A 13,975-nucleotide genomic window follows, 5' to 3' on the forward strand; every position below is an offset into this window, starting at 1 on the left:
TTCTGACTTGTATCTCAATAAGGAGAGTCAAAGATGAGCTGTTGTGGTACACACAAACAAAATACGAAATTAACGGCTTCTTGTAGACATATAGTTGTACACTTTAGTTAATTTTTTTACATTCATTTAGTCGCGACATTCGTCATTTGTTTAGTAAATTTCAACAATTAGAAATAGTACTCATTGAAAATCGTTGCTAAATTCAAATTTGAGAGTTAGTCACCTGTCACTTGCATGATACGGTGCAACCTGCACAAGGTAAGTGCACACACTAAAAGCCACAACCTTCTTTGACTCTAAGTATTCAGTAATTTGAGACTGTAGTATTTGTTGAATCCAATGCTGAACATTTAATTTTGAACAACTCGTTTTATCCAAATTTCAAAAGTAAAATTAAAAATTTATTATTGTATGTATCTATTACAAATTACTGTATACTTCAATTTATTATTTATGTATACACTTAAAGTAGCATGTATTTTGTATACGTTACAATGAAACCCATTTCACATGTAGTTTACATAACATAAACATAAATTACAACAATAGTGTTGAATTTATATGTATGCACATCTAGTTGATTCATTGAAACGTATACAATATTAGTTATTACATGTACACATGAACAGAGAAATTTTAATTTTAACATTTATTTCAAGTATTCTATTTAGACTAAGCGCTTAATTAGACTCTTAGAGCAGAAAGTAAAAATGTTTACTGAAATCTCTCTGTTCAGTATAAAATATAATGTTTACATGTTGTCGATATAACATTCCCACGCTTACGTAAAGGCACTAATGCCGCACTTGACCAAAATTGGTCAAAAGACATCACTGACGATCGATAGGTTTATGAAGTTGCTGTTATTTATTAATGAATAAGCTTTAATACGTGATGCGTTATGAATACGAATTTGATGCCGTTACATTTAGGCACATGTCAGTAAAATGTTAGATCGCTGAGATACCTTTTTTTTATTACTTTTCAATTGACGAGTAAATGTAAAATTATACTCGCTATAAAAGCATCGATTATTGTTCTCTGACGTCAGGACTATCGGATAATATTTTAAAATGTAAAAAGACGAATCCGAATCAAGCAAACTGTTCGCGTTGTTTTTGGCGCAATTTCGCCGCCAATTATTTCAATGTTTGGCAAGAAAAAGTGTGTATTTGGAGAGAAAAACTGAAGACGAAGAAAGAAAAGTCACACCTGCATGTGAAGACGATGCGAAAAACACGACGCCATGGTTGTCGCCTGCGAAAATCTTCATGAACAAAAGGCGAGTATTTTCTCTTATTCTACGTAATGTTAAGGACCATCCAAACATTGAGACCTTTTCATCCACCACAATTTAATCCTATCATCAACCGGTTATTTTATTTTACTAAACCAAATGTAGCTCGTTTGATCGACTTTGTATAGTGATGACTTCGAGACTTTTTCTCGTTCGTCTGTTTTTCACTTTCAAAGCGTCGACTTCTCGTATAATTATTCGTTTTCACTTTTACATTGAATGCGATACTCATGCTCGTCTTATCCGAGTCTTTTGTTGCCACGTTTTGTGCAAGAAGCCGGAAGAGAGTTTTCGAGCATCGTGAAAACCGGTCGTCGTTACAACTGCATTTTAGTTTTGACATTTTCGATAACGAATAGTCGCGAGTGTATAGTGTGAATACTGGAACAGTAACTTCGTACACCAGCAGCTGCAGTCAACAATCAAGGATAACGTTGCAGTCGCCATTGCTGTCGCAGAAATCGACCGCTTTCGTCGGCATCGTCATCGATTTCCTGAAGATCAAAAACAAATTATTTTCATACAAAGGTGAGGATACTTTTCTGAAATTCTATTCTAGCATAAGCAAGAACTTTCCTTGAAAACCTAATTTTCCACCGAAATAATTTCAAAGAATGCTTCATCTAAATTCTGCGACCGTGACAATGACGATGACGACTCTCTAAGCTTGTTGATTGATTTGTTCAGAAAAATTTAATGAAAACTCCAAATTTTTTAACAACAAAGTATCAGATTAGCCAAATTTTGACTGTTTAATAGTAAGCAATGCCACAGCACTTTGCACCTCGCAGAACACAATCAATGCTGTTACTATATATATTATATATATATATATTTCGTAAATGTATCATGTGTAAATCTATGAGAAAATTGAAAAAATGAAAAAACTGGATGTATTCACCGCCTGCTATTCGTCTTGTCATCAGCAAGTACCATATACACATATTATGAAGGGAAATTCGCGTCTTTAAATTTAAGCACACGGCATCGTACTTGTTCTATTTGTCTTTTGTCTCGTGTTCATTGAGTCTATCTATTGAAACTTGAAAATTGTTGAATGCATGACAATGAGCTGATATCATTGCCGTTTGAAAAAATCATATCTTCGACAAATATTTAATTCGCTATGGCGCGCGCGTCTTATGAATCGTTAAACGAAATCGACGTACTTCCCTTCCGCACTGAGAAAATCGTGCTTTTATTTGAGACTTGAAATGCGATTATACAATTATAAGAAAAGCAAAAGTACATTCATATCATCAATGAAGATACCTTTGAAAATTAAAAAGCCGAGAGAGTTTTGTGAGGTAAGTCTTGTATATTTTTTTTTTAATTTGCCAAAAAATACGAACTACTGATTTCTTGAAACTTGCATAACTAAATTCAGGAAAGGCAAATTTATTTACAAATTCAATACCTCAAGTCTTTTGATCTCAATAGATGCTTGCAAAACAGAGTCGTAAAACTGTAAAAGAGTCAAAATTTAGAACAAGTTCTGATAAAAACGTTCCGAAGATCTTGAATACAATGCGCTTTTCTCAGTGCCGATATCACACTCCAGCTATACCACCAGACTGCGTGCTGCACCATATATCACTGTCGAGCACTCAGAGAACTGCTTAGTTGTGACCGACGTGAGCTAGAAAACGTTCGAAGCAAATTGCAGTTGTAAATGTCGATTCAACCGCCGCCTCAAAGCTTAATCCGGTGCTTACGTTCATTCATAACTCGGGAGATTTCACGCTTTGTTTACAAACAAACACGTTACGGTGGCTGATTCAACTGTTGCGTAATCCAAAGATTAACAACTAAGCAGGTCACTCGCAAACGAAAACAAGTCTCTGAGTGCGTACAACCGCACCGCTCGGTCTTTCAGGGTTCACCTCTCGCTATCTGAATATCTCTCTGTCTCGCCGCAGCCCCGTCAATCTATTCCGGCCTTTCGCTTTCCAGAGACGAGACCTTCGGCGGGCTCTCGGGCATGCTCCGTCAGATCCTCTCCCCGTCATCCGAAAACGACGAGCTCAGCTTCTCCTCCGCCGGCACCTGCCACATCCTCCAGCAGCAGCAACAGCAACAACCACAGCAGCAGCAGCAAACATCGTCCCTCTTCAATGCCCACGCGTCGGTCCTCTCCTCGACCCTGCAAATGCCGCCCCCTCAATCGCCGCTCAGCCACCACCACCACCACCACCAACTCGTCTCCTTGCAAGAGCAGCAGCAGGTCAACTACCACGAGCACGTGCAGATCCTCACGGAGACGCACCCCTGCCCGAACTGCGGCATGAAGCTGACCTACCACGTGCGCACCACCCACGCCCACCGAGACCAGGTCGACCAGCTTCTCGACGTCGGCGAGACCCAGCTGATGCGCTTCACCTGCCACGCCTGCAACCGAACCTTCCTCGCCCAGAGCCACATGAAGGTCCAAAACGAGCAGCAGCAGCAGCAGCAGCAACAGCTTGTCCACATCTCGCCCAGGATGCAGAGCCAGCAGCTCGTCAACACCTCGCCCCCTAGTCAGCACTACCAGCAGCAGCAGCAGCAGCAGCAGGTGGTGCACCAGCCGCCTCAGCCGCCGCCGCCGCCGCCGGTGCAGCAGGACACCAAGAGCTTCTCCTGCGACCGCTGCCAAGCGAGCTTTCGCTACCGCACCCTGCTCGAGAAGCACAAGAAGATGCACGAGATGGCCGCCGGACAGGACAAGCCCTACTCCTGTCCCCGTTGCCTCATGCGCTTCGAGACGAGAAATCTGTACAACCATCACGCCAAGACCCACAAGCCCCTGGCCGGCCAACAGTCCTCTGGCGGAGCCTCCGGCTCGACCGGCAAGGATCAGGTCCTGTACAACAAGGCCAACAACAGTTACCCCTGCGAGACCTGCGCCAAAGAGTTTCCCACCGTCGAGTCGCTGACCTCGCACAAGGCCGTGCATAGATCCCGGCCGCTCATCTGCGACGTCTGCGGCAAGGGTTTCACCCACCGCAAGTACTACGTCGTGCACCAGAGAATCCACACCGGCGAGCGACCCTACCTATGTGCCATGTGCGGCAAATCCTTCACCCAGGCGTCGACTCTTACGGTCCATCGACGCTATCACACCGGCGAGCGGCCTTACACTTGCACGCTCTGCGGCAAGGGCTTCGTCACCCGTACGATCATGCTGAATCATATGAAGAAACATTGAGGGACAGTGCCGTATAGTTGTAGATCTGTTAGGTTAGGGTTTGCTAATTCAGCCGTTATGGAAGTCGTTGCGGAGGAGGGCGTGATCTGATGTATACGACCGAGTTGAGTTGTCTCAAGTATACGAGGGAAAAAAGTTAACCGTAGAAGCCAAATCTTGTGTAGTAGCTAAGGGAGTACAAAAGAAAAATGTAACGAAATAGCCTTAGAGACGTGTCAAATCGGGATACTCGAATTTTTTAATAAAAAACGTTGTTGAATTTAACTGTAGAGCCGCCGCCTCTGCCGCCGCCGTCACCGCGAATGTCATCACTGTGATAGTTGGTTTCTATAGAGATTTATATAGGGATCTCTGCGACTAGCGAAAATTAACGAATTCTAAAAGAAATACGATAAAATTTGTAGGGTTATTATTAATTTATAGACAAGCGAGCGTAGGAGAGGGAAAATTTAAAATCGCAATCGCATTTACTCGACGGAGGGAACTCGTCAGGGAATTCTACGGTGCCTTTAATCAAAGTATACATGTGAGTGATATGCAGTGCCCAATAAGGGAGAATACCAAGTCGATTTTGTTATACAAGTATATATTCGTAAATTCATCAGTATTCTTCTTTATTACGTGCTAGGATACACTTCGTTAAGTGCCACCTACCCGTAACGCGGGTTACGTAAACGCAATTATATAGATAATAAAATGTATTAGGGGATAAAAATTAAGATATACTATACTAATAGACGTGAAATTAAATGTGACTTCGTCTAGAAAGTACTTTATTCACGACGATCGAGTAACTGAGCCTCTGTTGATCGAGAGATGCTTAGCTAAATCAAATTGCTTAAATAGGAATTAAAAATGAATATCAGTATGGATATAAGTAATAAAGAGAAATACGCTTAAACGTTTATACGTATATATTATATTCAGAAAATATACATGGATGCTCAGCTTCTAGTCATTAAAATGTAAGAACGACGCAGTTGATAGGAAAGTCTTTTCTTGTCGGTTACATACACCACTGTAAAGGTAATCGTTATTTTAACCGTAAAGAAGAATAATTTTATGAATGTAACTTTAATTACCATGCTTCGTATCGAATGATATATGAAGGTGTAGTTTCTTTTCTTGCGAATAATGTTGAGTCCTTCACCGACGAGCATTCATTTTTATTTAAAGTTTATAACACTTTATACAGTATAGAAATTGGTGTTGCATAATTAGGTACTTGTTTCTGTTATTTCAGTTAAGTTATTCAAGTCCGTCTTTATGTTGAGGTTACTGATGTTAATGTTGTAAAAAAGGAGTTTTCGAATTTTACAATCAAACTGAGAATATGTAAATTCTAGAATCCAAAATCTATAAACAAGCAATTTTGCTGCGCATGAAGCATAAGTCAAAAATTATCAAGTTTAGAGAGTCATCATTTAAATTTTTTATTAAGTTGAATATTATAAAGTTTAATAGTCATTGACTGGGTAATTTTTAATGACTTTCTGTATTTTTTATTAAATACTAATTTTACAGGTAAGAACTATTTTGTTGTAATCAATATGTATTACAAAGTGTTATAATAATAAAACAATTACAACCCGATTTTTACTAACATACATGAACAATATTTCCTAAATAATTCTTTAGGAAGAATAATTCAAAGTTTTTAGTTCTTTATTGCTTTTTGCATTTTTAAAATCATAAATGAACTTATTTCTTTTTGTTGCATTCAATTTAATGTATAATTTTTGTTTCTATGTTAATTATTTTATTTCAACGTGATCTTTTTAAATTTAACTTATTCTTTCATCCACTTTTATTTTTCTGAACAACTAACTGACGAAAGCATCTATATCAGCGAATTAAAGTTTGAACATTTGAACATGCAGGTAGGTGTTGTTGATTTTATTAAAACAAAACTTATTTTAGTTGCAGAAGTGATTTTGAACCTCCGTATCGTGAATGACTTTAATCTGTTATAGTTTGGTGTGAGTTTCGCTTAAGTTTTATTAATTTATGATTTTCAACATTTATCAATGACGTTATATTGAAATATTGTTTGTACAGTTTGAGTTTTAGAAATTATAAGATTTTGTTTGATATAAATAATATTGCGTTGCTTGTAAAGCTGACGTCAGATTTTGCGCGAGATAACGCGATAAAACTTGTAAACAAGAGTAACCGGCGCGTTTTTATCCCTGATTAACGTTAGGAAATTAGGATCATTTAGCTTGCGAAAGCTTTAATGCAGCGAAAACGAATACAAGTACATCGACACGTGTAACAATGACAGCGTACGTGTCGTGTACATTGAGATGCAAATCGCATCGTCAAAGATACCTAAGTGTGAAATGAAATTGATTGAATCAGTGGCTTGATTAACTTTTAGATTAAAAAAAAAAAAAGAAAACTAAAATTAACTAAATACTTTATAAGTACGACTGCTTCAATCGACAAAGTTTCTGATGACAAATAACAGACCTTCTATAAACAAGTCGACCAACAGAAGAGATAGAGAAAAAAAGAATAAAAAAGATCGTCGCAAGTCGAAAGCACGACGACTCATCCAAACTTCCTGTCTTTCTTTGCAGATACTTCGTAGCGCGAGAGGACGTAATCGAAGCGGCGGAACCGTCCTCGACCCAAGTCTTCTGCAGTACCGAGGACCAGACGTCTCTGCTCATGGCTGCTGCACAGTCCCTCGAGGCCGACGACGACAACGCGAAGGTCGAGAACAACGGCATCGTCTTGGTACCGCCGGAGACCCTCCTCCAGTGCACGCTCTGCGGTGAGGCCTTCGTCGACGAGGCCTCTTTCGACTTCCATCTTAAGAGCCATGACGTAGAGTCTCCTGTTCACCATCAGGACGCTAATTTGGTCGAGGAGACTGTATTGGTCTACGCCTGCGATCGCTGCGACTGCACCTGTGCCGACGAAGACTCCTTCCACAAGCATCGTCTCAGTCACGAGGACGATGCGCCCCAGCAGGTTGTCGTCGGGGAGAAACTTTACACCTGCGAACTGTGTGATTACAGTAGTGCGCACAGGCAAAACCTCGCCAGTCACCAGCGCCGGCACAATCTAGAGTACAAGTACCATTGCGAGATTTGCGGCGCTGGTTTCTACGCACGCAATAACTACCAAGAGCATCTGTCCGTTCACTCTCGAGAGAAACCGTTCCAGTGCGACATCTGCCAGGCAACGTTCCGCTATCGTCAAGGTTTGAGGCTGCACGCGAAGCTCCACCAACCGGACTATGTGCCACCCCAAAAGAAGCACTGCTGCGAGGTCTGCAACAAGCGTTTCTGCCGCAAGCAGGTTCTACTTGTACACATGCGCACCCATGGCAGCGCTGTACCGCAGAGCGAATTCGTCTGTCACATCTGCGGTAAATCCGTCTCTAGTAAAACCTATCTCACGGTCCATCTGAGGAAGCACACTGGCGAGAAGCCCCACGTTTGCGATCTATGCGGAAAAGGATTTATATCTCAGAACTACTTGAGCGTGCACCGACGTACTCATACCGGTGAGCGACCTCACAAGTGTACTCATTGTGAGAAGAGTTTCACTCAGAGGACGACGTTGGTGGTGCATTTGAGAAGTCACACTGGGGACAAGCCCTATCCCTGCACTTGCTGTCACAAGAGCTTTGCCTCTAAGACAATGTTGAACTCGCATCTAAAGACTCACGCTAAGCAGACCGCCAGGGCGCAACAGGAGCAGCGCACGCAGCTGCACCTGCAGCAGCAGAATCTCTTGTTGTCGCCAGAAGAAGAAGCGCTTAGGGAACAGCAGCAGCTTGTCGAGCCGGATAGTAGCAGTACTGGGCTTGTTCCCACCTAGGCTTTGTTGTCGTGGCAGTAGCGCAGCTAAGGTTGTACACTGAGACTAAAGTGAGACGTACTTTTAAGTTTTATCGAACGATCATGCTAACAATTATTATTATTATTATTATTATTATTATTATTATTATTATTATTATTATTATATCAGCTTCCGCGAGTAACGACTTTCATTTGCACGTGAGTTTTACAAGTGAAGGGGGTTTATATTATACACACATGAAACATAGTGATCTCTTGCCTATAGCATTTATGTTGATTTACGTATATTCTATTTCTTAGACTTGCAACTAGTTACTACTAGTATCTGTCTTCTCTTTGTCTTTTTTTTATATACATATAATACATAGATACATGCGTAACATTGAGCAACTACTTCTCCTAGGCATGCGAGTATAAGGCAACAGTTGCGGCTTAACGGTTTAGCTTCGCTCTTTGCAGAGTTGATTTTTTTTGTAAATTTTGCTACTCGACTGATTTTTTCTTTCTTCTATTTTATACGTGTACTTTTTTACATGAAAATTGTGTGTGAATCAATTGAACATAGATGTTAACTTAACTGCGATGTAATTTGATAATTCAAGTATTACATATAAATGACCGGTGATATATTATATAAATGTGTGGTTAAACGTGGAATTCCCTCCGAATTAAACTATATTGCAACTGATTCAATAGCATCTCGCTTGAAGCTCGCGGTACGAGCCTAATAATAATCATAACGAAAAAGGATCTCACGATTCAAAGATAATATTAACGTCGCCATAAGTGCAATGATGTCTATTTCTGACAATAAAACTACACTAAAGGTATGAGTAAACAAGATTCGAAGCGAAAGGCAATGAAATAAATAGATGGGCATTGTAATCACTAATTAATACATAAAACTATTATTTGTGATTTCACGTCTAAAAGGTAATATAGTTGTAGTTGATTTGTTCATACCTATTCGAGAGTTTTAACGTTTGCATAATACTAATAATGATAAAACTAAAAATATCTAATATTGAACAAAAATGGTTGACATATCAAACAACTACGTTTGCGATAATCGAAACTTGTGACATGCTCGAGATTACGTTACCTTTTTAGATAAAAGATGCTGTATAACAATTAATTTACCTTTAGAATGCGACCGAGACGATTTTCACGTACTCGTTAAAGTAATTAAATCTGTGAACTAGATATTAGGTAAACACAAATATGTACAATTACAAGCCGTCCGTTCGTTCGATATTAAATACTTTCTTCTTAACCTTTTCTGCGTGTAGTTGCCGCTTTTATACTTACATTTAATACACAAAAGTTATGCTATTTTGATACTTAGATTTGGAGTAAATCAAACTGTAATTTTTATTGATTTTTATACTTAATATATAAGTAACAAGATCAAATTACGAATAGTTTGAATACAATGCAGCATAAATTATTTTTTCGATAGACAGTATTTGTTCATACATTTTTTTGAGTACATGCAAGCACGTTTGCGAATTTTTTCTACTAAGCTCATAAACAAAGTAATAATTGAATTTTACTGTTTATAATAGGGCTTCTAATTATTACTTATAATTATGTAAATGAAACGTATGCACGTTAAAAAAGCAAATAATTACATGAAACCAGTTTTAAAAATTACAAGTTTTACTTGAAATACAAGTAAGGAAACGGCAATAATCAAGGATACTGTATAATCTTGTGCCTTAGTTCCTATCGCAAGGTGTTTGAAAGCTCTGTAATTTCTATAAGACTTTTAGAAAAAATACAACTTCTACTGATAACTGAAAACAGACTATAATAATAAAACGGTCGACGATATATTATATATTTTGATAACGCAGTAAATGCGTTTGTTGTGATTTTGAAGGTGTGGTTTGATGTTTACCGTTTTGTGCACTTTGATAAAAAGTTTGGCTTCTGAAATCTTAAACGACTTTTGTTAATGATAATAATCTACAATTAAAATGGGTCCATGGCACAAAAACTGTAAGATCTTGAAAAAAGAAAAATAAAGTGATAAATACTCATAGGATTACAGCCACTGCAAACGTGTTTGGGATTTCAGAAGACTGAGCACATAATTATAAAAGTAATGCTAGTACGTCGAATGTACACTGCGATTTTACGCATTCCGTGAGAGTCACTGACTTGTATAGTCATAATCGAATCGTATCTCTATTTTATAATAAAAAGAAAGAAAGTATATATTATTAAAAGAAATGGTTATTAATGGCGTATAACTCGATAACGTGCACTTCTTTTAAAAGAGAGAGATAGAGAGTTCTGAGCTTTTACGGGGCACCGTTTGTGATTGAATCGTGTTTGCGCACTGTCGAGAAATTTATATGATAATAAAAGCGTGCTGATTTAAACTACGAGAAAAAACTCAGTTTCAGTTATTCCTTTAATGGTGCATTTTGACATAGCTAAGCTGGTCGAATACTTTTTTTACGAACTTATTCCGGTAGACAAGCTTCTCTTTCTACGAGAGGAGACATAGGCATTTCTATTCCTATTTATCTTCTCTATATACAGAAGTTAAACGTTTATTATTTAGATGCTTTATATTGTAGTTGTATGTTTTATCTTTTTTTTTTAAATTTAAATAAAGTAAAAAAATTAAAAAAAAAAGAAAGATAATGGTATTTAATTTCCATCCCGCCTGATCCTATATTTCCATCGATATGTCATAAAATATGTGAAACATAACCAAAATCATTCTCGTAAAAACGAATTAAATTTAAGAGCTATTTTGTTTTACCTTAAATAATTACTTATTATTCATTTATTAACTTGTATATCTTGTTTGAGAACTTTTCATATTGATTTCGTGTTATGTGTGAACCTCGATAATGCAGTACCTTACCGAAAATCGTTCAATTACGCTTTTTTATTCAGTGTACAATCAGAAGATTAGAGGTATTTAACAAAACTATCTTCCAATAAAACTATTCGCTCTATTGCCTTATGTGAGAAAGTGAATGACATTAAGTTCATGGCGTCTTCATCAATAATTAATCGTGTTTTTGTAAGTACATTTATTGAAGAAACCTAACAACTAGCAAACGTCAGTGATAAAAAAAAATCCAACTCACAAAAGCAATTTATTCTAAAATATTATTAAATCATCTCTTCACTCTTGCGCGACACCCGCAATTTAAACAAACAAAAACACGGCCAAACGAACGTACAAAAAAACCCATAAAACATTTGCTTGATTGTCTGTGCAGAAGCGATAACGAGCTGGTCTACTTCGAGGTGCTCAAGGAGGAAGATGAGGATACTAACGAAAATGAAGGTGTAACCGACGTCACATTTGAAGAAGAAGCAGGAGAAGAGCAAGAAGCACAAGAAGAAGCAGAGGAAGACGAGATCGACGAGGCTCTCCAAATGGAAGATTTCGACCAGTACGAGGAGCTCGACGGGGAAACGATTACAGACCCAGGCAAGGTGATCTCCGAAGATCCAGATGATATCTGCGAGCAGTACGAGTACCTCGAAAGCGAGGAACAACTTACCGAGCAGACTGACGATGTCACCGAGGAAGATCCCCTTACCGAGCCCATACGCAGTCTCCTCGTTCGCATGGACTCCGGGGCGTTGAAGCGACTGTACCAGTGCAGTCAGTGCGAACAGGTGTTCGCCACGGTAAAGCTCTGTGTGCGACACATGTCGGTGGAACACCCCCGTGGACGCAAGTACCGCGTGGCATACCGTTGCAAGACCTGCCAGAAGCTCTTCCGCACCAAGTACGGCTGCGAAAATCACATCCAGGGCAAACACAAGCATCGGACTTTTGAGTGCCGTTACTGCGGCTTCAAAACCGCCAGCATCACCTACATCAAGAAGCACGAGAGAAACCACGTGGATGACTTCGAGATTCGTTGTGACGTATGCAATAAAGGCTTCGCCTCCAAGAACGTTCTCGAGAGGCACATGATCAGTCACACGGGGGAGAAGCCGTTCGTCTGTAAGGAGTGTAATTCCGCTTATGCTGACAAGAGAAGCTTGATGCTCCACGCGACGGTGCATAATCCCGAGGGTAGGCCAAAAAAGTACACCTGCGAGGTGTGCGAGTACTCGAGTTTCTGGAAGAACGCGGTTAAGACGCATATGAAAGTACACACGGGCGCCAAGGTCATTTGCGATGAGTGCGGACAGGCCGTGGCAAGTAACTACTATCTTAAAATCCACAAGAGGATTCACTCGGATGAAAAGCCGTTCACTTGTGACACTTGCAATAAAGGCTTTAGGCAGATGAAAAATCTTGTGGTGCATCAGAGGACACATAGCAAGATCAAGCCGTATAAGTGCGACACTTGCAAAAAAAGCTTCTCCCAGAACGTTTGGCTGAAAAAACACAAGTGTAATCCTGCGTAGCTTTAAAGGGACGAGACTGTTCTTTCCGTTGATTTGTCGCGATTTGAGTTTCATTCAGTTCCGGTTTGAGTTTTTAATCACAGAAAATTTAATAACGTGTAAAATGTAATTTCGTTATATTCCGGACATTTAAATTTTCTTTTTAAAGAATACTATAAAAAAATCGGATAACGCTTTATCCATGAAATGGCATAGATTTTTTTTTAATTGTTAATAATCAGTTCTCAAGTAAGAATAATTGTAAGAAAGTCAAAGCTTAAAATGTATTATTCGCAGTTGCTGAACCATTTATGATGTGTAACTGTAGTATGATGAACGATTCCGCCTTTGTATATGATATTTTATAGAAAAGGAAAAATACATTACTAATTTATAAGCAAAAAAATCTTGTTAAATTCATTTAATTGTCAGGGCATTGCTACTCTATGTTAAGTATGCAAAATGATAGTAAGTAATCAATTAAAACTTGTAAATAGAATGTCATGTTCGGGATATTGGCGGCAAAGTAACAAAATCATGAAAAAAATTACGAGAGTCAAATTTGGTTTCCATGTTTCCATAATTCAATGAAAATTCGGTATAATTTTATCATGTGGCAGTTCGAATAATTTTGTATTGTTATTAATTTCAGAACAAAGCGAACGAGAGGTTCTGTGCCACGGATCCTTCAGCGCAAGCGACCAGCGAATAATGCAACCTCCGACTCGGAGCAAGAAGTGTCAGCGGAAATTCCTATAATACGACTAGCTACCGCAATATCCGTCAAAAGAACAACCCCACCGCAGCAATCGGTCTTAAAGAGTATCTACGTCAAACCATTCGCGCATATAAAAGGAGTGTCCTTATCGCCCTCACCAGATACCACTGAAGATTCACCAAAGAACTCCGATCCCCTTACTCTAAAAAGACGTAAAGTTACTCGGGAGATGCACCAATGCGATTCCTGCGACGAATCTTTTCATGATAGATCATCTCTAATAATCCATAAAACTGAAAAATCGATAGTTAGGACGAGGGAAGCGCTACGTGAGCCTCATTACAAGGTCAACTGTGAGATGTGCAATCGTCAGTTCATCTCTAAGTCTACGCTGGACCGACATTATAAAAACTGCGGCGTTGTCAATACGGAAGATATGCCTTTATCTTCGTCCAAAGCTTATCGTCGTCGCAAACCTACTAAGCCGGCGAAGAAGAATAAAGAGAACGAAGGTACGACGGAGGGCCCCATAACCTGTCACAAGTGTGGTAAGGTCTTTAAGAAGGAGAAATATTTGAAAGCCC

The 13,975-nt window shown here is 39.1% G+C and overlaps 2 protein-coding genes across 2 annotated transcripts in view; both read left to right on the forward strand.

The window, feature by feature from the left end:
• On the forward strand, positions 1 to 6,941 carry LOC116416961 (zinc finger protein 267). Its single transcript, XM_031927674.2, has 2 exons — positions 1 to 1,825; positions 3,251 to 6,941. Exon 2 carries the CDS (start codon positions 3,279 to 3,281, stop codon positions 4,482 to 4,484), a length of 1,206 nt encoding a protein of 401 aa, XP_031783534.1. The 5' UTR covers positions 1 to 1,825; positions 3,251 to 3,278; the 3' UTR covers positions 4,485 to 6,941.
• The window catches only part of LOC100120507, a 67,940-nt gene that overhangs the window by 2,750 nt on the left and 51,215 nt on the right, over positions 1 to 13,975 (forward strand). The window lies entirely within an intron of this gene.

The sequence above is a fragment of the Nasonia vitripennis genome, chromosome 3 (genome assembly GCF_009193385.2).
Source record: "Nasonia vitripennis strain AsymCx chromosome 3, Nvit_psr_1.1, whole genome shotgun sequence".
Classification (NCBI taxonomy): Eukaryota; Metazoa; Arthropoda; class Insecta; order Hymenoptera; family Pteromalidae; genus Nasonia; species Nasonia vitripennis.

Bases quoted from the DNA above. Each gene is read 5' to 3' on its own strand.
- LOC116416961 (XM_031927674.2), top strand. From the start codon at position 3,279: ATGCTCCGTCAGATCCTCTCCCCGTCATCCGAAAACGACGAGCTCAGC.